Here is a 24,372-nt window from a genome sequence, read left to right on the forward strand (position 1 = left end):
CTGGGAACTGGGTCAGGGTGAGGCTGCGTCCCGGGTCCGGGCAAGGCCACATGCCCCTGAATCTGGGTAAGGCCGCACGCCCCTGGGTCCGGGTGAGGCTGGGTCCCGGGTGCAGGTGGGGCCGCCCCCCTGGGTCCGGGTGAGGCTATGCGCCCCTAGGTCCGGGTGAGGCTGGATCCTGGGTCCGGGTGGGGCCATGCGCCCCTGGATCCGGGTGAGGCCACGTGACCCTGGGTCTGGGAGAGGCCACGTGCCCCTGAGCCCGGGTGAAGCCGTGCCCCTGGGTCTGGCCGAGACCAAACCAGAGGGAGTCGGACCTGCATTACCACCATTTGTCCACCATCCAGAGCTGAGGGGTCAGTGCCGACATGTACACATAAGGAACTGGTGGACATTGATATTGGGTCTCAAAAGAACTGTTGGTCCAGACAGAAACTCACTACAGACTGATTCATCTGCCTGTCAACATAACTATTATTGCTCGTCTCACATTCAGTTCTTATAAGTATATTTCTAGTGACACATGATCTCGCTCATCTAGGGGAAATGATGAACAACATACACTGATGAACAAGAACAGAACCAGAAACAAGGAGGCATCGATCGGACTATCGGGCCTCAGAGGGAGGGGAGGGGAGGGGGGGAGGGGGGAGAGATCAACCAAGGGACTTGTGTGCATGCATACGAGCCTAACCAATGGTTAAGGACAACAGGGGGGTGGGGGTGTGGGATGGGAATGGGGGGATGAGGACAAATATGTGACACCTTAATCAATAAAGAAATTTAAAAAAATAAAATAAAAAGAAACCATGTGGTCAATGTTTTATAAAAATACATATTTATTGTTTCAATGTTCTTACATCATACAAATACCTAGTCATATACTTAGTCTTCATGTTAAATATAAACAAACAGAAAACTAAACAAATCAGCAAAACTGCTAGAAAATCCCTCCAAACCATGAACCCTTATCAAAAATGCACACTGAGAGGATGAAATGATCTTATCTTAAATCACCATGCTCTGAAGGTTAACTGCAGCCAAATGTGAATGTGTAAAGAAGCAATAAAAATAAAGTGGCGTAGAATAGTACACAGTGGGCTAGGCAAGTCAAATGGCTCCACTGAACATTTCGGCAAAGTGTCATCTTTGTGTAACAAAGATCAGGGGCTTGACCTCAAACTACAGGGTAATTTCAAAGCAATACTAGGAGAGCATGGCCAGAAGACTTGGTAGTCACATGACTTCAGAACATGAGTTCCCAAGGATCCACCAATGAGGAACACCTCCCCTTTACTCTGAAAGCCTGTCCCAGAGCCCTAACTCAAAACCAGGTTACTAAAAATGACTAAGGATCAGCACCTGTCTTGAGAATTCACAACTGTAGCGATAATACATGCGTGCATTTAATACCTGGAGAACTCTTGCTGAATTACAGAACCGAAAGTTTTGAATGTTAACCTCAAGAGAAAGTATGATGTTGTGGCTAAAATACCCAGGTCAGGACTGGCCTGACATGTCTTCCTATAAAAGGTGAGATCTAAGTCCATGAGATAGGAGACACAGCTTCCTTAGTCTTCTATCACGGGCTGCACTGCTGCAGGGGCCTGTCCTTGTCACAAGTCTCCCACGGTCCTCTTCAGGCCGGAGCAATGGAAAAAGCCGGGGTGATCCCAAGAACTCACCACACCCAAATCCCACACAGGCATAGTTCAGCCCCAACAGTTCACATTCTCAGCTAGGACACAGCTCCATGCCAGCAGTGCAGGATGGGACAGCCTATGACGGCCACCAGACACCCAATCTCTGAGTATAATGGCAAGGATGGCCATCACCACTTCCCAGAAGGCATCACAGACAGATTTCCATGGTGGGTCAATTACGAGGCTCTGTGGCCGGGGGGCTCCGGACCGTGGACATGAGGTGGGACTTATAGGTTTTGCTCAGGCCTGTCATCCAGAACTTGAGCAGTTTGACGTTGTCCTCCTCGGACGCTCCGAGGATACTCAGGAGCTTCTGCGTGTCCTCTTTGGGCCGACTGTCCACCTTGGTGAATTTGAAAAGGACCTTCACTTTGCTGCAGAAAACCAAACAAAACACTCAGATGCCACAGCACAATCACTGAGCTCTAGTCTGCAAGCAGAGCTGGAATTCAAACCCTCAGAAGGGACAGCACAGCAGGGCCGAGCCCACCTGCAACCTTAGGGTCTCTAGTTTGCCCATCAGTCACAGCCTTGGGCAATATGGCTGGTGTATCAAAATGGAAAAAAAGGAGAAAAAAAATTCCCTTAAATTCATTAAAGGATTTCGTTGATCCTAAGCTCTGCTGTATTATTTGAAATCAGGATAATACTTTACTAATTAAATTGGACAAAAAATTACTAAGAAGGCAGAAGGAAATAAAGTAAATTGCTTTAGTGAAACAGAAATATCTATTTATCTGACTTTCAAATTTTTAAAGTTAATTCAGCAGCAAAAATAAATGCTTCCCTTGGAGGCAGGTGTCACCCCCGTCTCACAGAGGAGCAGCCTGAGGCTTGGGGCACCTGGTCATTTGCATGGTGTCACCCAGCTAATATATTCATGGCGGAGCTGGTGTTTGAACTCACCCTTAACCTGTGCTCTCAACTGCCTCTCTGGTAGCCACAGCCTCACCTCTTTCTTTGAAAACAGCTTCTGGTTCTCCTTAGCAGACACACTGCTGCCGGCAACCACCCTCTCATCAGCAGTGAACACCCCGGAGTGCAGTGGCCAGTACTTACTTCATCCACTCTTCTTTGAGGCAGATGAGGCACTGGTCAACCACATCCACAGACAGATTCTGGTTGGTCAGAGCAGCTTCCATCTTATTCAGAATGGTCGGGCCCACTGGGAACAGGGAGGGGCACAGCAGGCGGGGGAGGGGAGTCAGCACAGGAAGGGAGGCACACGCCCTCTCCCGCTCTCGTTCGGGTGCAGGCAGCCCACCCAGAAGCACCCACCTCGGTCTGCAGCCACAGGACTCCCACTGGTCACCACAAACTCGTATTTGCTGAGAGACAGGTCGTCCTCACACCCAGCCGGGGGGAGGCTGGAGGGAACGGCTGTGTGGACCTCCACTATGACAGCGAATTCTGTAGCAATACAAACGCACTGCTCCAGTGAGTGTCCTCCACTCGGCAAAGCCCATCTCTGCTTGCTGCTCAAATCACCTGATCACCCAGGGAAAACCCATCTCCGGAGATGAACACTTGGGCATTTAAAACTATCTGTGGTTTATTTGTAAATAGTTAAGGTTTAACTTTGGCCTCAGTTAGACTAACAACATATTATTTTACAGTAACTACTAATTATATGCCTCAATTTGCTTACTACTGAACAGCCCTATGACCGCTAGAGAGAGGTGCCACAATTCCCCCATTTTATAGACAGGGAAATGAACTCAGAAGCCAAGTGACTCGCCTGAAGCCACTAGAAGTGGTAAGACTTTCAGCCTGTCCTGAAACCAGAGCCTGCAATCTGAACTGGACCCAGGACAGAGGCTCTGCCTCTCGAGCGCTCAAGACCCAGCCCCGGTGCTGAATGGAGGCTGCTCAGGGCTGCTGAGGCCAGACGCTCTGCACTGCCCCTCCCACCACCCGAGCGCAGGGCTGCTCCTTGTAGGTGCTGGAAGCCCCAGCCGCCTTGGCAGCTGCGATGGCACCCAAGCTGACTCCTGAGCTTCCTAAACCAAAAGTGAGGGGTGCTGATGAGCTTCTTGGTAGTAAGCTTGTTGGCGCTGAGGGCGGAACCGGCTGAGCAATGGATGCGAAAGATGCATTTAAGGTCTATAAAAGGGGATCCATCTGAGATCATGCTCCCCAGCATGTCCTCAGTTTTGGCTCAAACAAGCTGTTTAAAAAAGGCATGTAAAAGGAAGAAAACACTTGGAGAGGACAAGGAAGTACGACAGAACCTGAGAGAACAAAGGAGCCCATGAGACGCATGAACTATGAAGGCGGCTGTCGCAGCCCAGCAAGCCCCCAGCTCGACAGCATCCCTGACTCACCTGCCTAGACGCAACCACAGCCCTTTGACAGCCACTTGTGTTGGTCCCACTCCCAGACTGTGGCCTGCCCCCAACTGAGAACCATGCCCCGTAAGCCACCCTTACTACGAACTTGTCCAGTCCAAACCTCCTCCATTGTAAAGGCAGAAACCAGAGGCCCAATGACACTGGGAAAGCTGATCCTGCAACGTGGGTCCCCTGCTCCCAAGGCCAGCAGGTGACATCCTCAAACGCACACCAAAGGCCCAGGTCCACGTCGAAGCCCTGAGTGCTGGGCCTCAGGTGAGGAGAGCACGCACCTGAGGAGAGCACGTGGGCGGGGATCTGCACGTGGGGGCTGAGCCCCAGGAAGTTGCAGCGGTAGGCCTCCTCGTACTGGCTGCTGTAAGGGATGATGCGCACACAGCCCACAGGCAGCATGGTCTGAAGAGGAGAGAGGGACTCAGAACCGACAGCTTGTGCTGCCTTTTGCTTTATGGTGTTAATCCTATCTAATAAAGAAGGAGTCAATCCTATTTAATAAAGGAGTTAATCCTATCTAATAAAGAAGGAATATGCTAATTGACTGCCATGCCCTCAAAGATGGCGGTGCCCAGTCCCCTCAGTGCCACTGGGGCGGGCGGGCGTGTGGCACGGCCTGCCTCCTGAGTCCCCCAGTCTCCTCAGCCCCCCTGCTGCCCAGGGCCAGCCTGAGGCGCAGGCAAGCCTTGGATGGCAGCTGCCCAGCTGCCCAGGGCCGCCTGAGGCTCAGGTAACCAGGGCCGGCTGAGGCTTGCACTGCCGGCAGTGGCAGCAGCAGAGGTGTGATGGGGGTGTCGCCTTCCCCTGATTGCCAAGTCTCCTCCTGCCCCTGAGGGCTCCTGGACTGTGAGAGGGGGCAGGCCGGGGTGAGGGACCCCCCCTCCAGTGCATAAATTTTCATGCACCAGGCCTGTAGTTCTTAAATAATTATTTTATTTCTCAGATAACTGTCTCTTCCCTCACCCAACAGAGATTATAGGCTTTCTGAGAGACTGTCATATTCATTTTGTGCCCTCACAGGCCTACGCAGCAGAAGGCAGGCATTCACACTTTCTGGTGACTTAAATACATGCGAGCCAAACCCGGCCGTGGCACCCATCGCACCTCTGGGAGGGAACAGCATGCTGCCCCTCGCCCCCCTCATCGGACTGCTGCGCAGAAGCAGTGCAGCGACACAGAGCTGCTCCCACAGCAGCTGTGACCACTTCAATGGCTTCTGCGAGTGACTCAGGGGGTGAGGACAGGAGAGAGGGTCATTAGTTCTCAATCTATCAGGAAGCATAGACTCCTTCCACTAGAAATAAAAGCCATAAATAACTGTCATTTTTAATAGAGGAGGGAAAACACGGATCTCAGAAAGGAGCATCAATGCACCCGAAGTCAGGGTGTTTTCAAAACCACTCAACAAACACTGTCCTGCTATAAAACAAGTAAGGAAAAGAGACACCCTTACCCGGAGAACTTCAAACGCTGACAGGACAAGGTCTGTGTCCCTACTTTTCCAGATCACCTGGTTCCCCATGAGAACGTGCCAGGCCAACATGCGAAAAGACGAGGCACCCAGGACCTGAAAGACAAGAGCCCAGTGCTCTCTGCCCTGAATGTGCATCCTGTCCAATGGATGCTACTTGTGTGTCCATCTGGAACCTTCTCTGTGTAGTCAAGGAAGACAGGTCAGAGACAAGAAGCCACTTAGCTCCTCGGGGAGGCTGAGCGGCTTGCCCAAGGTCAGAAGAAGGCAGATAGTAGTCCCGAGATTTGTACCTAAAAACCAGATCCCAAAACTCTTGCACATTTCATAAGATCTTTCTCCCATTTTTATTTTTGAAGACTTGAAGTAGAAAAAGTATGAGCAACATTTACCTTCTCTCGCGACACACTTTACTTTGCTGAACCACTTGAAAGCAAGTGGCAGGTCTCAGGACACTGCAGGCTCGGAAGAGCAGGGTCTCCACACAGCCCTCATGCCACACCCAGACGCCGCCCCACGAGGCAGACCCAGCATCCAAAGCCAGATCGCTCCGCGTCCTCTCCAGCCAGCGCTCTTTCCACCAGGCCTCGTCCTCGCTCCACGCTGACCCCGCCCTGCCCGTACTGCTCTCATCCAGACCAGCCTCCCCACCCCCGTGTTTTTAATCTTCTCAAGGATATGCTTTTAGTTACTGCTTCTTTAGAGAGAAACATCCATTTGTTGTTCCACTTATTTACGCATTCACTGGTTGCTTCTCGCATGTGCCCTGACGGGGCATGGAACCCGCAGCCACAAGGAGGTTGCTGGTTACTCCTAACCACCCGTCCCTGCCAGTTCTTGAACACCATGAGCCCCAAGGACCAAGTGTGCTGGAGGGAGAAGTGAAGAACAGGACTCTACCCCTCTGCTGCCTACCTGTCTCATGTGCCGAAGGGACTTAAAGACGGACAGCTTCCGGGGCTGCCAGCTCTCACAGTCTGAGAGCGAGGAGGAAGCTGTGGGGCATTTGGTCAGCTCCCGCCTCTGCGCACCCTCTGGCAAGACAGAGGCTTTTTCCTCTTCAGCCTCAGAGTTGTCCCAGCTTTCTGATTCCTCTTCTAAATCTGCAAGACGGACAACAAAGACAGCTATGAAGCCTGCTGCCCCCTGGACTCCTCCACTTCCTGGCTGCGATGGTCTCCTTGTGTGACCACTTCAGCCCAACACACCTCATGGTTAAGCTATTAGAGACCGTGGGTTTCTGGTTTGGGCCAGCCATCTCTACTACTCCTTACTGTTGTTGTTAATCCTCACCCGAGGATATTTTTCCCATTGATTTTTAGAGAGTAGAAAGGGGGGTGGGGGGGAAGAGAGACACATCGATTGATCGATTGGTTGCCTCCCCCACACACCCCAACCAGGGCTGGGGATGGAAGCTGCAACCCAGGTACATGCTCTTGATGGGTAATCAAACCTATGACCATCCAGTGCACAGGCCGAAGCTCTACCCACTGAGCACACCGGCAGGGCTATACTACTCTTAACCTAGAAGCCTTGTGGTGGGCTGGGAGGGCCCGGGGCCTCACTGCGTTGTCAGGCACCTGCAGGACTGCGAGCTGTTCCCACAGGGGAAAGGTCACGCAAATGGCACGGAGGACAGAGCCTGGCTGCCGAGCTCCTCCACAGCCAGGCACTATTCCAGGGCTTCCTCACCTTCTTCACCCTTTCACCCTCAATACCAGGGGTCCTCAAACTTTTTAAACGGGGCCAGTTCACTGTCCCTCAGACCGTTGGAGGGCCGGACTATAGTTTAAAAAAAACGATGAACAAATTCCTATGCACACTGCACATATCTTATTTTGAAATAAAAAAACAAAACGGCAAAAGCACCCGCATGTGGCCCGCGGGCTGTAGTCTGAGGACGCCTGCTCAATACCATCCTCCTCATTTTAAAGATAAAGAAATGTCTGTTATTTCAATTAGTCTTCATACAATCTTCACCTGGTGAGACCCGTGGGGAGAGCTGTGCCCAGCACACGGAACAGAGCAGAAAGCAGGCCCTGCAGATGGGTCAGCCACCCCCAGAGCCTGTGCTCTGAGCCTCCTATGACCAGGACACCGACCAACATGTGACAGGAAGCCCTGGTCTGTCCGGATGCACGGGGCTCTCTGTGCAAGTACCTCTCACCCTCTTCACTAGCCTTGAAACTCAGAATCACTACAATAACGGACTAGTCTAGGGCCAACCTGTCCATGATTGCAAAGTTTTCTCTCTTCTGAGCATCCTCTGCTCTCACTGGAACTCTATTTTCTCTTCCCCACTCAGGAGAGGGTTTGAGTGCAAGTGTGTGGAAGTCACCTGACTACAGGAGGGGCCTTGAGACAGCTCCACTGTTTTAAGGTCAATTATTTGCCACCGCAGCACACCAGCAGGGTTAGTAACAAGCTATACACACACGCACCACGGTCAGATCTACCAACCACACCGCTGAGACTAGACCTCAAGCACCAAGTGACTGCCCTCTGGAGTAAAGCACAGCGGGCGAGACCAGGGGTTCCCGGGCTGCTGTCCTCGGCACCAGCCCCTGGGGAGCTCCTCAGCGCACGGGCCCTGCGCCCAGACACCAAGAGCTGACCCCACCCCTGAGAGGGCGGCCCAGAGACAGTGAAGTGTGGGAACCGCCGCCTTTGATGGAGCCCTGGGTCTGGCGGCAGCACAGCACTCTATTGACGAGCACAGAGGAAGAGAGTCTGGAAAGGCCAAGCACTTGGTTAACGATAAAACAGGGACAAGAAAGCTTCCCATCAGCCAATCCTTACAGACAGACGACCCGACAGTGGGTTTTCCCGGCGGCCTGGGACACAGCCTCTCCTGGACTGTCCAGGAAAATGAGACAGGAAATGAAAACAGGAGCGCCTGGGTTAAAGGGCAAGCTCCTCTGCAGAGGCTCCTCATGGGCTCATCCCCAGGGTGCCCTGGTCAGCTCTCTGCTGGCCTGGAGGAGGCCGCTGGCTGGGATGGCCCCAGAGGCCACGTGGGCAGAGGGTGCCCCTGCTTACCCGCGAGCTTCTCCATCTGGACCAAGGTGTCCTCGGTGGGCGCGCCCTCCAGGAGCTTCTCCGTCAGCCGGCTGCCGCACGCCTTCAGGAGCCTGAGAACAGAGCCGGCATGTCTCTCGCCAAGAGAAAGCTGAACCCGAAGACCCTCAAGCCTCTTCTCTGACTCCCAGTTTACAGAAAACAGCGTAAAAGAACGTGTGAGCGATACCACAATGTGATCAGCCAAATCCCATACCAGTGGCCCAGCTCTCCCAACGAAAGGCACAGGAAAGCAGGGTAGGAGACACTATTCCAGACAAGGGATTTACAACAAGCCACACACTGCGTGTGGCCTGATTCAAAAGTCACTTCTGAGGCAAAACAGGAAAAGTGAACGTGGACTAGGCTGGATGGTACTAAGAGATTAGTCCATTTTGTTGGATATGATCATGGTTTTACGGTTGAAATGATACAATTGACATTTGCTGTAAAACTCTAGAAGAAAGTGAGGGGCACATGAAAAAGCAGGAAGATGCTGATGGCTGCCAAAGCGGACGACAGGATGCCTGGTGCACTGTACTGTTTATTCCACTGTGAGCGGTTTAGAAATTTCCTAGATAGAAGTGATCTTTAAGGCCAGGAGGGATGTATGTGGGATGGTGGGGTTCGCAGGTCCTGGGAGCTGCACTTGAGGGTCCCCCTCTGAGCTCCTCGCCCACCAGGACCTTAGAGGATGAACCCTAGACTTCACACTGACAGCACAGGAATGAGAATCTGGGGGGGTCTTCGGAGGATCGTGCAATGGAGGGACAGAAACAATTGAAGGCCAGAGGACAAACAGGGTCATTTCAAATACATCCACCAACCCATTGGCTCCTCCCTTCCCAAGAGGAAGTCGGACCCTCTCCTCCGGACGAGGCTAGCCCCAGCGACACAGCACAGTCCTAACAAACAGCGGGACACAGCCGGGTGGGGCTGCGGCCGGGTCAGGACCTTGCGTATCCCACCCCTTCTCTCCTAGATCACACACTCTGAGGGAAGTCAGCTCGTCTGTCCGCACAGCAAGGGGCTGAGGCCTCCTGCCCACAGCCAGCACCAACGTGCCAGCCCCGTGAGGAAGCCAAGCCAGATGACGAAAACCTCCTTAGAACCTGAGCCAGAACTGGCTAGCTGAGCCTCTCTCCAACTCCTGGCCCACAGAAGGTGTGGGAGAAAAATGCTCATTGTTGTTTACAAAGAAGGAAGAAGATCCCTTGTCTTGGAATATCTTTTTTTTTTAAACGTATTTCTATTGATTTCAGAGAGAAAGAAAAAGGGAGAGATAGAAGCATCAATGATAAGAGAGAATTACTACTGATGAGCTGCCTCCCGCACACCCCGATCCCCGTGTGCCCTGACTGGGAATTGAACCGAGACCTCCTGGTTCATAGGTAGACGCTCAACCACTGAGCCACGGCAGCCGGGCCTAGATTTTTTTTAGAGGACGTTTATTAAGGCTGGGGACAGCGAAACAAAGAAGGGCCGAGGATAGAAGCAACAGGAGAGGGATGCGCTGGGGAAATGAGCCTCAGCTGGGCTGCTTCGGCTCAGTAAGAAGTCCGAGAAAAGGGGGCCTAAGGACAGGGCAGGGGTTAGCCTGAAACGAGCTGGGAGCAGCCGCTGCACACAAGTCCCTGGCTGCAAGCCTCCTGGGGGCCCTAAGAGTTTAGGGGGGCCCGCCTGTAGGGAAGAAGAGGGCGAGGGAAAGGCACAGCATGCTCCTGGGAGGGAGCGTGCACGCTGGGACTAGCATTTAGCAACATCGCTGGGAGGGGAGCTCTACAGGGCGCGTCCTGCACCCCTCAGGGAGAACGGGGTCCAGGTCAGTGCTCACTACACTGCACACCACGGCGGCCCAGCTCTGCTCTTCCCCAAGTCCTCCCTGCTCTCTCTGGAGATGCTGAAAGGCCTGCGGCCTCCTTACCACGCGAAGGAGGTGTGCAGGCACGCCCACAGGTTGTCATCGCTGGTCAAGGAGGTGAGCGACCGGGCGGCGTTGCCGTTCCTCTGGTGCAGGAATGGGGTGAAGGCTGTGTTCATCCTCTGGGCGCGCTGTGGGCACCCAAACTGCTCTGCCTCAAAAACCTGCAACGCAGAGGAGGGCAGCCCTGCACCCGAGCACAGCAGCCAAGCGGCCGTGGGCTCCCAGCCAGCATCCTGGTGCTGCCCAGAAGCCTGTCCCCAGCCCACGCGGAGCACAGAGCACCAGTCTCGTGATTCCGACAGACGGCTGGGCAGGGGAACTGGGAGCATCCCCCGCCTCTCCTACGACAGCCTTCTGGGGCGCTGGAGAGACATTGAGGCGGCAGGCGTGCTCATGGCCACGACTGTCATGCTCCAAATCTATCCAGTCCTCCCCCTCCAGGCACATGGAGGGCTCACCATGCAGAGCATATGGGGGACATGTGACCAGCACCCTCACTTCCCTCAAGCAGGCAAACGAGCAACACTGTGTATGGCTGTCGGGACCCTACAACGAGCAGATCCCCCCCAGTCCCTGCAATAGACCAGCAACCTAAGCCAGAGAAAAACTGTTGCCAGGCATCACCTGGCCTGCCCTGAGGTGCAATGCCAGCTGGGGGTGGCGGGTCTGCAGTCTGGTTAGTGACCAGGCCTTTGCAACGGAGGTCAGAGGATGAGGACATCAGGTGAAGCCAGGTCTGACGGCAGTCAAGAAGCCAGAGCTGAACCAGACCAGGACAGATCAGAGACCAGAAAAGCAACCAGTCTGATTGGCCGACTGCCGGGCCTCCAGCCACAACTCTGACCGAGGCCAGGAAACGACAATTTACTAGCAGACAGAGCAGCAACTAGGACCACCCGCACACGCCCTGCTGCCCACTCCCTCCATCTGGTCACCTTGAGCGCCTTGCCCTGGAGTTCATCGATGATCCCGCGGATCTTCCCGAGCAGGAAGGGCCAGGAGTTGATGAGGTAGATGCGGTCCATCATGATGGTGATGATGCTGTACCAGCGCTGGAAGCCCCGGGCCAGGCTGTCTTTGATGAAGAAGGTGTGGCTGAACACAAACCCGTGCTGCTCGTCCCCAAAGAAGATAGGGCCTTCACGGCCGGGGCAGACCTGCGCCAAAGCAGACAGTCCTCGCCTTGCTTCCTGGACAGAGTCAGCCTCCTGCTCAGATTCCCTTCTGGCATCAGCCACCGTTAATTATGGAGAGGGAAAGAGGAGGGGGTGGGAGGAAAACCGCTCCCATCTCCTACAGGGATCCAACTGTCTGTTATCCTGGAGTGCAAGGGCCACCCAAGTAGGCTTATTTCTTTTTTCTACCTTGAGCCATAAGTAACTCCTACACAAATAAATCTCCCCCAGACTCCTATCTGCCAACGTCACTCTGAGACACACTGGAGAGCGGCAGGTGAGACAGCCACTGCGGAGCCCACGTGAGAAAATGTGCTGCATTTGTAGGACAGGACTCGGGTCCCATGCCACAGCCACGCTCCCTGTACACAAACCCCATCGGGCATGATTGCCTGCCAGCTAGCAGGTTAGGAGCAGAATAGCCAGAGGCAGGAAAGAGCCGAAGGTGGGCACACGGAACAGAAGTGAGCTCTGAGTGGGGGCTCTGGTCTGACCAAGTGGACATGGTGACGGAAGTCTCAGTTACTGAATTATGAATTCTTCCGGACAGATAAAAAAACATAAAAGCTAAGACTGAAACTCAACAGCAGCAGCCACATAGTTTAGAAACAATGGACTCCCTCTTCAGGAGGATCTGAGAGCACATGATGATTGAGGGGGAAAAAGATGATGTCTGATATGGTAAACTACATATCCTAGAAATATTCCATACCTTAGAAATGTGTCCATTAAGAATGAACAAATAACAAAAGTTTGGTGCTTAAAATGATAAGCTAGCAACCACTTAGAAGCCATGAGCCCAGCACTGCGTGTTTTGGGTTCTGGAGAAGGGGCCCCCGTGGCCCCACCCCGCTCAGGGTCTGCCCGTGGCTTCTCTACAGGACTGACTTCTGTCTTCCTTTCCATAGCCCTCTGGGCCTGTTCAGGGAATCCTGGGGTACGAGATCTCCAAGGACAGCCGCCCCCTCCCACACCGCAGTGCCCACCTCACAGCTCAGGCTCCGCACGCAGGCCTGGCGGACAATGCTGAAGAGCTGGGGGTGGCTGGGGTGCTGATGGCTGACATATTTAATCGAAGTCTCTTTATCATGGCTCAGGTACCCGGGATGCCCCACAGCAAGAGACCGGCAGCCCTGCCCACAAGAAGGAAAAGAAAACCAGTCAGTCGGGAAGCAGGTGCCATGTTTTCTTGCCCTGAGCAGAGCTGAAGCAGGGACTCCATACAGTCGTAACTGCATGCTAGTTATACTTCCCTGGGGATTCTGCTGTTTCCTGACGAGAACCAGGAGGCAAAGACCACAAAGGTCTCACAGGGTGTGAGCGCAGATCCAGTCTACTGAGACTCATGCAGCAGGTGTTCAGAAAGCTCTATAGCCCTGGCCGGTGTTCTCAGTGGTTAGAGCGTCGGCCCACACACCAGTCACCGGTTTGATTCCTGGTCAAAGGCATGTGCCTGGGTTTCAGGTTCAATCCGTAGCCCCTGTCAGGGCACGTGGGAAAGGCAACCAATCCATGTGTCTCTCTCACTTCGAAGTTTCTCTCCCCGTCCCTTCCACTTTCTCTAAAAATCAATGGGGAAAATGTCCTGGGTGAGGATTAACACAACAAAAAGCTCTGCACACATTACCTCTTTAATCCAAAGGACAGCCTTATGAGAAAACTAGTGCGACTCCCATCGCACAGAAGGGACACCTGAGGCTCACAGCTGCAAGGGCTCACAGTGCGCTGTGCTGGCATCTGTCCTTGGTGTTGACACAGCCACTTAGCAGGAGTCTCAGGAAGAGGCCACAGGTATTAGCATCAGTGTGAGCAAGAATCCAACACTGCCTCTGAGGTCAGGGCCCAACCCAGGTCCCTCACGTGAAGTGACCTGGTGAGGGAACTTAAAGCAGCACCCAGGAGCCCCAGGAGCCCGCGAGGAGGAAGCGCCCGAGAACACCAGCCGGAGGGCATCGGAGCCTGGATGGGCCAATGTGGACACGAGTGTGAACACGAGCGTGTGGTGGGGAGGCTGAAAGGCAAATGGGATGGTGGTGGCGACAGCCTGCTGGCACAGGGCGGGTTGAAAGGCGGAAGCTAGGGTGAAGGGAAGAGCTAAAGGGACATAAAAGAAGCAAACTCCCTCCATGGAGAATGGTCTGCACACACCACTGGAAGACCCCACTTCCTGGGAGGCCCACCCACTGCACCACAGGCCCTGCTGTCCCCGGGAGGCCCCCAGCATAAGCACGAGTCCTGGAGGGAGAGAAATGGCCCAGCCCCCGAGACACTCGCCTCGCACATGTCCGACTTCTTGGGTCCCGGGCTGCTGGACTCTGTGCTGGCCCCTTCGGCTGGGCTGTGCGTGCAGATCCCGCTGCTCATCTGGATGCCGCCCTCCTCCTCCTCGGCCTGCTCCCCCTGGCCAGGGCTGTCCCCAGCCCCCTTTGGAAGAGGGGCGTGCAGAACCTCCGTGCAAAAGAGAGTGCGGGGGCCATGGAGCTCACAGAAGTGGCAGAGGGCGACGATGGCGTTCATGGTGCCCTGGAGACAGCACAGGCCTGTGTTGGGAGGAGGGAAGGCCATCAGCTGCCTGTGTGCTCACACCACAGAGCCGTCAGCAATGCTGGAGCCTGGGACTGGGCAGGTATCGCCAGGGGCTTTCCATCCGGCAGAGGTGGCCACCCAGCAGGCAGCACCAGCTGAGCACCTACCCTGTGCCAGCACTGCCCTTGGTGCAGGGAGAACAAGGAAGAGTTACACGAGGAGTTACAGCCAACAAGAGGGAAAAGATACTTCCGTGATCACATAGACGGCCCTTCAGTCAGAGTGCTGAGCGGGCTTCGAGGCCACAGCACAGAGGGCAATGCCGAGGGAGCTCAGCCTTGGGGGGGTTGGGGGGGGACGTGAACAGCTGCCTTCTCTGCATGACACACTAGGAGTGCCTGCACAGGGGTCCTGGCTGAGCCGCACCAGAGAGGGACATGGTCTCATACAAGGGCTCCTCAGCAAGCCCTGAAGGAACAGAGGGCAGGGAGCCAGGAGCTGAGGCGGGCATGGCTGGGGGCTGAGTGTTGGCAGAGCTGAGGGAACAAGGGCAGAAAACCAGGACGAAGAAGATGTTAGGGACCTTTCAGGCCATGGCAAGACCCTGAACTTCTCTGGCAGAGATCCGAGAGCCTTTGCTGGGTTCTGCTGAGAAACATGATAAACATGAACCTTGAGTCATGCCTGTGAAGCCGATGGTGATGGCAGAGGGAGCACGGGCTAGAGCTGAGCAGGGGGTCAGTCCGGTGGGGCCAGGGCACCTCGATGGGGCCCAGGCCTCTCCCAGAGCCTCGATGTGAAAGGGAGGGAGAGCTGGACAGGGTGACAGATAATGGCAGGCAGTGGGGTGAACTCCAGTATCACCCTGGAGACCAAGTGAGCACCATGGGAATCGTGAGAGGAGCAGAGGCCGGGCGGGAGGCCGCGGAGGGTGGGCCCAGCGCACAGCGGAGGGCTGGGCTTGGGCAGCTTGTCCATCTGAAGGGAGGCAGAGCAGGGGTGTGAATGGAGACAGTGTCTGCTAGTTGGGAAGAATCAGGCAAGGCTGTAAAGTAGGAGCGTGTCCACTGGGTGGCAGGCAGAGGAGGTTTGGAGAAGAGAATACAGGCACGAAGGCACGGAGGAGAGACAGTGATGTCGGCTTACAGCACGTGTGTGACGTGTGTGTGTGTGGGGGGGGGCGGTGCTGAAAGCCAGTCCCTCACATCAAAGACAGCAGCTGTGAGCCGGCACTTAGAGTAAAAACACTGAAAAGCCACGTGCCCTGGTCTCACGCACCAGCCACATTTCAGGTGTTCCCGAGCGGCTGCACTCACAGCCATCGTTCTAAAAGGACAGTGCAGATCACGGAGGGTGCACCCTGGGGGGCAGCGTTCTACTAGGAAGCCTGGCTCAGAACCATCGAGGAAACATTTAGGTTCCTGAATAAACGCTCTTCTCCCACCCCCACTACAAGCCAAAGAAGGTGGGCACCCTCTGGCCTCACGCCCATGTAGGCAAGGGCACATCCACAGCCTGGCCCTGAGGGCCTGCCTGGGACACGAACCTACAGGGAAGCAAAGCCTCAGAGTGGGAACAGTCCCCTGGGAGGGTGCACCCTGGGGGGCAGCGTTCTCAACAAACTGCCTGAGGTTGCCCCTGCTGTGCCCTCTGAGCAGCCCCCTGCCGTGGCTCTGCTCTGGTGATCAACCCTCAGCTGCCACGACATCCACAGTCCTCGTCCCAGAGGCAGGGGCTGGGGCTCAGTGGGAGGGGGCAGCAGAGCCCAACACAGAACAGACACTGGAAGAGAAAGTCAGCTGGTCCGACAGCAAATCAGGCCTGGGCTCAGACACACGGACACAGGGCGGCTGGCAGGTGTGGAGAGCCAGGGCCCGGTGTTCCCGGGGAGTGGGCAGTGGAGAGGAGACGGAGTTTAAGAGATAGGAGGGCGTTCAGTGGGGAGCCTTGAGTTACGAGCCTGGACTATAGTATGAGAGCAGCTGAAGAAAAAGGTCCCCAGCACTCCTCACAGCCTCTGGCTGACTCCCTCCTCGCCATTCAGTCTCTCCGTGCGTGTCCCCTGCCAGGAACAGCACCCCTAATCCGCCACCCAGAAAAGCCGCCACTTCTCACCTCCCCCCCACCGCTCTCTCCCTGCCCTGTGTGAGCATTCCCTATGTGGAGGGGCCTTGTCGTGTCTACAACAGTTCCTGACACATGGCAGGCGCTACATTAATAGTTTTGGAAAAGTGACTTAGAAGCTGCCCCCAGTGAGATGACCGTTGTTGCCACAGAATGTGGAGGCTCATTGAGGGTGTCCACAAACAGGGAAGGTTCAAACACACCATCATGGGGAACACCAAGAGCCTCGTGTCATGGGAACCAAATAAACTGAATTTCAATAAAGGGTACACATGACTTACTACAGTGAAGTCAAAGAAACAATGGCTTAAAAATTCATGTGGGACACCATTAAATTTACAACATCCGCATCATAAGGATGCCAGAAGGGGAAGAAAGCAAGCCAGAGATAGAGAACGTGTTTTAAAAAATGACAGAAAACTGCCGAAACCGGTTTGGCTCAGTGGATAGAGCGTCGGCCTGCAGACTGAAAGGTCCCAGGTTCGATTCCGGTCAAGGCCATGTACCTTGGTTGCGGGCACATCCCCAGTAGGGGTTGTGCAAGAGGCAGCTGATCGATGTTTCTCTATCATCGATGTTTCTAACTCTCTATCCCTCTCTCTTCCTCTCTGTGAAAAATCAATAAAATATATTTAAAAAAAAAAAAATGACAGAAAACTTCCTGAGCCCAGTGAAGAAAAAAGTCACACAAATCCAGAGGGCACATACAAGATTAAACCCAAAGAGATCCACACCAAAACACATCACAAAGTGGCAAAAAAAAAAAAAAAAAAAAAAAAAAAGCCAAAATTAAACACAAAGAGACAATCTTGAAGGCAGCAAGAGAGAAAGTCAGTTACCTACAAATAAGTTCCTATTTGATCCAGCTGATTTCTCAACAGAAACACTTTAGGCCAAAAGGATTGGCATGAAGTATTCAAAGTGATGAAAAGCAAGGACCTAAATCCAAGATTGCTCTATCCAGCAAGGCTATCATTTAAAATAGAATGTGAAATAAAGAGCTTCCCAGACAAAAGAAGATTAAAGGAGTTCATTACCACCAAACTAGCATTTCAAAAAATGCTAAAGGAACTACTTTACGAAGAAATTGAGAAACATAGGCATTGGAAAAATAGCAATAAATAAGTATCTATCAATAATAACCTTGTATGTAAATGGAATAAATGCTCCAATCAAAAGACACAGGGTAGCCGAATGGATAAGAAACACGACCCATATATATGCTGTCTACAAGAGATGCACCACAGAGCAAAAGATACGCACAGGCTAAAAGTGAAGGGATGGGAAAAAAATGTCCCACGCAAATAGAAACAAAGAAAAGCTAGGGTAGCAATACTTATATCTGACAAAACAGACTTCAAAAACAAAGGCCATAAAAGAAACAAAGAATGTCAGACATCTCTCATAGCAATATTTTTGCAGATATGTCTCCGAGGGCAAGGGAAACTCAGGAAAAGATAAACAAATGGAACTACATCAAATTAAAAAGCTTGTGCACAGTGAAAGAAGACATCAGCAAAATGAAAAGAGAACCCACTGTGTGGGAGAACATATTTGGCAATGATACATCTGATAAGGGGTTAATTTTCAAAATATATAAAGAACTTACACAACTCAACACTAGGAAGACAGACAATCCAATAATAAATGGGAAAAAGCCCTGGTCAGTTTGGCTCAGTGGTTAGAGCACTGGCCTGCAGAGAAGGGTTGAGGGTTCAATTCCTGATCAAGGGCATGTACCTAGGTTACAGGTTCCCCAGCCCCAGTAAGGGTGCACATGGGAGGCAGCCAATCAATGTGCCTCTCATGATGATGTTTTTCTCTCCCTCCTCCTCCCTTCCACTCTCTAGAAATCAATGGAAAAGTATCCTCGGGTGAGGATTTAAAAAGGAAAATTGGGCAAAGGACCTAAATAGACATATCTCTAAAGAGGACATGCAGATAGCCAATAGACATAAAAAAATGCTCAACATCACTAATCATCAGAGATGCAAATTATAATTATAAAGAGGTGTCCAGCTGGGGTGGCTCAGTGATTGAGCGTTGACCTATGAATCAGGAGGTCATGGTTCAATTCACAGTCAGGGCACATGCCCAGTTTTCGGGCTCGGTCCCTAGTGTGGGGCGTGCAGGGGAAAGCCAATCAATGATTCTCTCTCATCATTGATGTTTCAATCTCTCTCCTCCTCCCTTCCTCTCTGAAATCAATAGAAATATATATATATATATAATTATATTATTTTTTTTTTTAAACTACAAAGAGGTATCACCTCACAACTGTCATAATGGATACTATCAATAAATCAACAAACAAGTGTTGGTGAGGATGTGGAGAAAAGGGAACCCTAGTGCACTGCTGGTGGGAATGCAGACTGGTGCAGCCACTGTGGAAAACAGTATGGAATTTCCTCAAAAAATTTAAAATGGAACTGCCTTTTGACCCAGGGATCCCACTTCTGGGAATATATCCTAAGAATCCCAAAACACCAATTAGAAAGAATGTACACACCCCTATGTTCATAGCAGCATTATATACAACTAGAAGCCTGATGCATGAAGATTCGTGCTAGAATGGGCTTTCCTTTCCCTGGCTGCCGGCCCCGCCTTTTCCACTCCGGCCCAGCCCCTTTCCGCTCAGGCTCCGGAGCCACCTCTCTCCGCTCCGGCCCCGCCTTCCCACGCTGCCCAGAGGCCCTGAGAGACCAGAGGTGGGGCAGAACGCGACGACCCAAGCATCCCACCACCGTCACTCGGCGCCTGTGTATGCAAATTAACTGCCATCTTTGTTGGGTTAATTTGCATATCACTCCTGATTGGCTGGTGGCATAGCAGAGGTACGGTCAATTTACATGTTTATTATTAGGTAAGACTAGAGGCCCGGTGCACAGATTTGTGTACCGGTACAGTCCTTCGGCATGGCCTGCATGGATCGGGCTGAAGTGGGCATCCAACATCCCCTGAGGGATATAGTAGTGCATGAAGCGACAGGCGGCCCAGGGGGAACCCGGGCGGGCGCTGCACCACTACCGCTCATCCCGACCCTGCTGCGCCTGCCGCCGCTCAGTAGGCTTGCTACCACTCTACTGCACACCCATGACCGAGAAGCGATTGCGGGCTCACACCCAGTCAGTCCCAATGCCAGTCACAATCTCAGTTCCAGTCTGGATGGGGGAGGGGCATGCAGGGGAAGTGTCTGTGGGAGAGGCTCATGCTGCCATAGCTGCGCTCGCCAGCCATGAGCCCCACATCTGACCTGTAGGTCAGCTAAGTGGTGCTCCCGCTGTGGGAGCACACTGACCACCAGGGGGCAGCTCCTGCATTGAGCATCTGCCCCGATGGTCAGTGCACATTATAGTGACGGGTCAACTGGTCACTTAGGCCTTTATATATATACTAGAGGCCAGGTGCACGAAATTTGTGCACAGAGGGGGGTTGTCCCTCAGCCCAGCCTGTACCCTCTCCAATCTAGGACCCCTCGAGGGATGTCCGACTGCCTGTTTAGGCCCGATCCCACTGGGCAGTCGGACATCCCTCTCACAATCCAGAACTGCTGGCTCCCAACTGCTTGCCTGCCTGCCTGCCTGATTGCCCCTAACCGCTTCTGCCTGTCAGCCTGATCACCCCCTAACCACTCCACTGCCAGCCTGTTTGCCCCCAACTTCCCTCCTCTGCCGGCCTGGTCACTCCTAACTGCCCTCTCCTGCAGGCTTGATCACCTCCAACTGCCCTCCCTTGCAGGCCTGGTCTCTCTCAACAGCCCTCCCTTGCAGTTCTGGTGCCTCCCAACTACCCTCTCGTGCTGGCCATCTTGTGTCCACATGGGGGCAGGATCTTTGACCACATGAGGGCAGCTATATTGTATGTTGCAGTGATGATCAATCTGTATATTACTCTTTTATTAGATAGGATAGAGGCCTGGTACAGGGGTGGGGGCCAGCTGGTTTGCCCTGAAGGGTGTCCCTGATCAGGGTGGGGTTCCCTTGGGGCATGGGGCGGCCTGAGCGAGGGGCCTGTGGTGGTTTGCAGGCCGGCCACATCCCCTGGCAACCCAAGCGGAAGCCCTGGTATCTGGAATTTATTTTCCTTCTACAATTGAAACTTTGTAGCCTGGAGCGGAGCCAAGCCTGGGGCTCCCTCCGCGGCCAGCAGCCATTTCTGTTGGGGTTATAATTGAAACTTCGTAGCCTTAAGCGGGTGGGCCCGGCCAGGGTGTGCGGAAAGCTTTGCTTCCCCTGTTGCCGGCGGCAACCCTGGCCTGCTCTCTCAAGCTCCATTCTGCTGCCATTTCTGTTTGAATTTGTTTACCTTCTATAATTGAAACTTTGTAGCTTGAGTGGAGGCTTAGGCCTGGCAAGGGCAGGCGGAAAGCTTGGCTTCCTGTTACCTAGGAAACCTTGCTCTCTGTGGCTGTAGCCATCTTGGTCTGGGTTAATTTGCATAGTCACTCTGATTGGATGGTGGGCGTGGCTTGTGGGTGTGTCAGAGGTATGGTCAATTTGCATATTTGTCTATTATTAGGTAGGACTAGAGGCCCATTGCACAAAGATTCGTGCAATAGGCCTTCCTTCCCCTGGCTGCCGGCACCTGTTTTCCTCCAGCACCGGGGACCCAGGCCTTCGCTATGGCTGCCGCCTTCCGTCTTTGCTCCATCCAGAGTTTCACTCCGGCAGGAGCCTTCAGTCTTCTCTGCTCCAGCTGGAGCGCAGCTCCTGTAGCTCCCTCCGCCCTCCCCAGCTGATCCCGAGTGTCTGCATATGCAAATTAACCCATCTTTGTTGGGTTAACTTGCATACTCACTCCTGATTGGCTTGTGAGTGTTGCAGAGGTATGGTTAATTTGCATATTTCTCTTTTATTATTGTAGATAGATCGCTGGAAACAGCCCACGTGCTCATCAGCAGATGAGTGAATAAAAAAGCTGTAGTACATTTACACAATGGAATACTACTTGGCTGTGAAAAAGCAGTCTCACTGTGTGTAACAACATGGAGGGACCTGGAGAGTATTATGCTAGATGAAATAAGTCAGTCAGAGAAAGGCAAATACTATCTGATCTCACTAATAAGTGGAATCTAATGAACAAAATAAACTGAGGAACAAAATGGAAGCAGAAGCTGGTTACAGGGAACAGACTGGATGGTGCCCAGGGGTGGGGGAGTGACTGGCTAAAGAATACATATACATACCCTATGGCCACAGGGAGGGGGGGGTATGGAAGTGGGCAAAGCGGGGGAGGGGGAACTCCTGTAATAATATCAACATTAAAAAATGTTTTGATTTTTTAAAAAATCCAATGTGAAGAGGGGGTGAGGCAACCACTGATGAAATAAGAACCTTGGAGGAATAAGTGTCGGGACCCAAACTAAAGGAGGGGTGTGAGCCCTGGAAAGGCCACATCTTCCTGGGACGGCACATACTCAGCGGACTCACAGGCCCTGTCCGGCCTGGACTAGGGCACTCAAGGTCATTTCCAAAGGAATCAGGTAGGACGGTGGCAGTCATACCTCAGAGAAGACCGATGTTTTGTAGGTAAAGAAAAAACTCAGAGCTAATTCTAAGAGCAAGAGGCTTAGTGGCATGAAAAAAGTTCACGCCGGTTACAGCCAACCTCAATCAGAACACAAAGGAGGGCCTGGGGATTCCGGCTGCAGTTCGTTTCTGCAGCAGCATTTCCCCAAGGCCCTCTTCAAACATCAACATGTGGAACCGCACCTCTCCGTGACACACAAAACGCTCGCACGTCTGCACCCTCCCCACTGCCGGTCAGAGGGCCCAGCCACCGGGGGCCCAGGGGCTCCCTGAGGAACACTCCCCTGGAGACGCCCAGCCCCTGTGGGCCGGGCCCCCCGTCTCTCCAGGCGCCACCCCCAGCCGCCCTCACCTGACCCGGGCCGCCTCTGGGCACCCCCAGGACAGAGCTGTGGAAGGTCAGTCCTCCCTCCCCGCCCACGTGGCGGCCCTGAGCCTGGGCCCGCGCCCCCGGTCTCCCCACACGACAGGAGGACGGGAGCGCGGAGCACGGACCCCGCGCGGCGTCCCGCCGCCTCAGCCCCGCCCCCCGGGAGCCTCCCGGGCCCGCGCAGGGTGCGCGCCGCGGAGCCCGGAGCCCGGAGCCCGCCAGGCCGCTCGGTGGCTGTTCCCTCGGGTGCCGCCCGGACCTGCGGGCAGCGGTGCCACGGCGTCCCTCCTGCCCCCGGCGCCGGCCCTTCCGGAAGCGACTCCTGTCCTCGGCCCCGGCCGCTGCTGACCGGCGACGGCCGCAGCCGCAGGGACAGCCGGGCTCGGCCTCCGCAGGAGGGGCGCCCGCCGGCCCGCCCACGGGCGCAGTGGCGGGCGGGGCCTCATGCCCACCTGGGGCCGCGGGGGAGGCAGTCACCGCTCCCGACCCCAGCCGGGCGGGCGGCCTCGCCCCTCAGAGCAGCGGCTTCACCCTCGTCCGTCTCCGGCCATAAACCACTAAACACCACAAACGACCGCCTTTGCCAACGCGACAAAACGGAAAGGAACCATTTGCCTCGCTCACTCCCCGAGGCTGCGCGCTCCCGGGCCTGCGGGTCACAGACCGCACCCCGCCTCCGCCCCCAACCACGAACCCGCCCCGCCCCACGCACCTGCGGTCCGCACGGCCGCTCCCGCCCGTCCCGCACCGGCGCACTTCACGCCTCCGCCGAGGGCCCCACCCGCGCTGGGTCGCGGCGCGCCGGACTCAGACGGCGGGGCGCACCGCCCGGGCCGCACTCAGACGCTGAGCACCTGACAGCTCGCCTTCTTCCACGGCCCGCCCAGCGCCCTCCTCGCGGGCCCAGTTCCCTCAGCCACCGCTGCGCCCGCGCCCACTCACCGGACCAGACCTCCCCCGCGGAGCCGCCTCGGGCGCCTGACTCGGCCGGGGCCGCACCACCAGCCCAGGCCGGGGAGGGGCGCACGGGCCGCACCACCCGCCCAGGCCGCGGAGGGGCGCACGGGCCGCACCACCCGCCCAGGACGCGGAGGGGCGCACGGGCCGCACCACCCGCCCAGGCCGCGGAGGGGCGCACGGGCCGCACCACCCGTCCAGGACGCGGAGGGGCGCGAGTCTGGTAACTCCGAATCTGGCCGGGAACCTGAAGCCCCTGCCCGACACCTTGCTCTGTGGCCCCCTGTTCCTAGCCCCCCACCAAGAAGTACGAAATGGTTCAATCCGTACCGGTGGGACTAGTGGAGGCAACCACTCCAAGAGGGAATATACTTAATTCCTTTAAGAGACCAACACATTTTTAAAAGAGCTTTGGTGGAAGACATAGCTGTCCTAGGGCTCCCGGTCCACGTCGAAGACGGAAGGAAACAGAACATCGCAATGATATGAAGACACTAATTTCTCGGGACGCTGGGTTTTAAACCCCTGGTTTCTTTACGTGGCCGGTGAGCCCGTCCTGTGGGGGGAGGGGCGGGGGGGCCCGCGGGGTGGCCCGTGCGCGGCGCCCTGCGTGTTGGGGAGCCCCGCAGCCCTCGGTGGGAGTGGGTGCGTTTCTTCGGTCGCCGAGGCCACGTTCTCCGTGGTTTCCGTGTGCTCAGGAGCGGGCCCAGGAGAGGGAAGGGCGGCTCCCTGGCCTCCTGCGGTGACCGAGGAGGATGGGGTGAGGAGGCCAGGACGCTCTTACAGGTTCCATCACTCCCACCCCCCCAACGCCTCTTGATGTTGGACAGCACAGACTTCATACATGTGGGCAAAAGCAGGTCGATAATAACAACTAATGTGATAATTGCGGGGGGGGGGGGGCATCCCTCAGCCCGGCCTGCGCCCTCCTGCAGTCCAGGAGCCCTCGGGGGATGTCCGCCTGCCGGCTTAGGCCCTCCGGATCGATTGCTGCCAGCACAGCAAACAGCCTTGGGGAGTGAGGGAGTGAGTGAGCTGGGAGGGGCCTAAGCCGGCAGGCGGACACCCCCAAGGGGCCCTTAGCGCTCTAGAGGCTCCTGCCACCACTGCTGCGCTGTGAGCCCGGCTTGCGGCTGAGCTGCCCTCCCCCTGTGGGAGCGCACGACCACCAGGGGGGCAGCTTTTGCATTGA

The 24,372-nt window shown here is 54.8% G+C and overlaps 1 protein-coding gene across 5 annotated transcripts; it reads right to left on the reverse strand.

Moving 5' to 3' along the window:
• Positions 1–815: 815 nt before the first annotated feature.
• On the reverse strand, positions 816–23,379 carry FLCN (folliculin). 5 transcript variants are annotated; one of them, XM_054709937.1, is made up of 12 exons: positions 23,166–23,379; positions 13,950–14,215; positions 12,662–12,808; positions 11,436–11,657; positions 10,501–10,661; positions 8,559–8,650; positions 6,435–6,622; positions 5,502–5,615; positions 4,327–4,450; positions 2,982–3,113; positions 2,763–2,868; positions 816–2,077 (listed from the first exon to the last, which is right to left on the reverse strand). In XM_054709937.1, exons 2-12 carry the CDS (start codon positions 14,190–14,192, stop codon positions 1,876–1,878), a joined length of 1,731 nt encoding a protein of 576 aa, XP_054565912.1. In that variant the 5' UTR covers positions 14,193–14,215; positions 23,166–23,379; the 3' UTR covers positions 816–1,875. The 5 variants fall into 5 exon arrangements, with proteins under 5 accessions (XP_054565912.1, XP_054565911.1, XP_054565909.1 ...); XM_054709936.1 differs by having other exon boundaries at positions 10,501–10,628; positions 22,936–23,174; XM_054709934.1 differs by having other exon boundaries at positions 22,936–23,174.
• Between the last annotated feature and the right edge of the window lie 993 nt (positions 23,380–24,372).

This window comes from Eptesicus fuscus, chromosome 20 (assembly GCF_027574615.1).
Source record: "Eptesicus fuscus isolate TK198812 chromosome 20, DD_ASM_mEF_20220401, whole genome shotgun sequence".
NCBI lineage: Eukaryota > Metazoa > Chordata > Mammalia > Chiroptera > Vespertilionidae > Eptesicus > Eptesicus fuscus.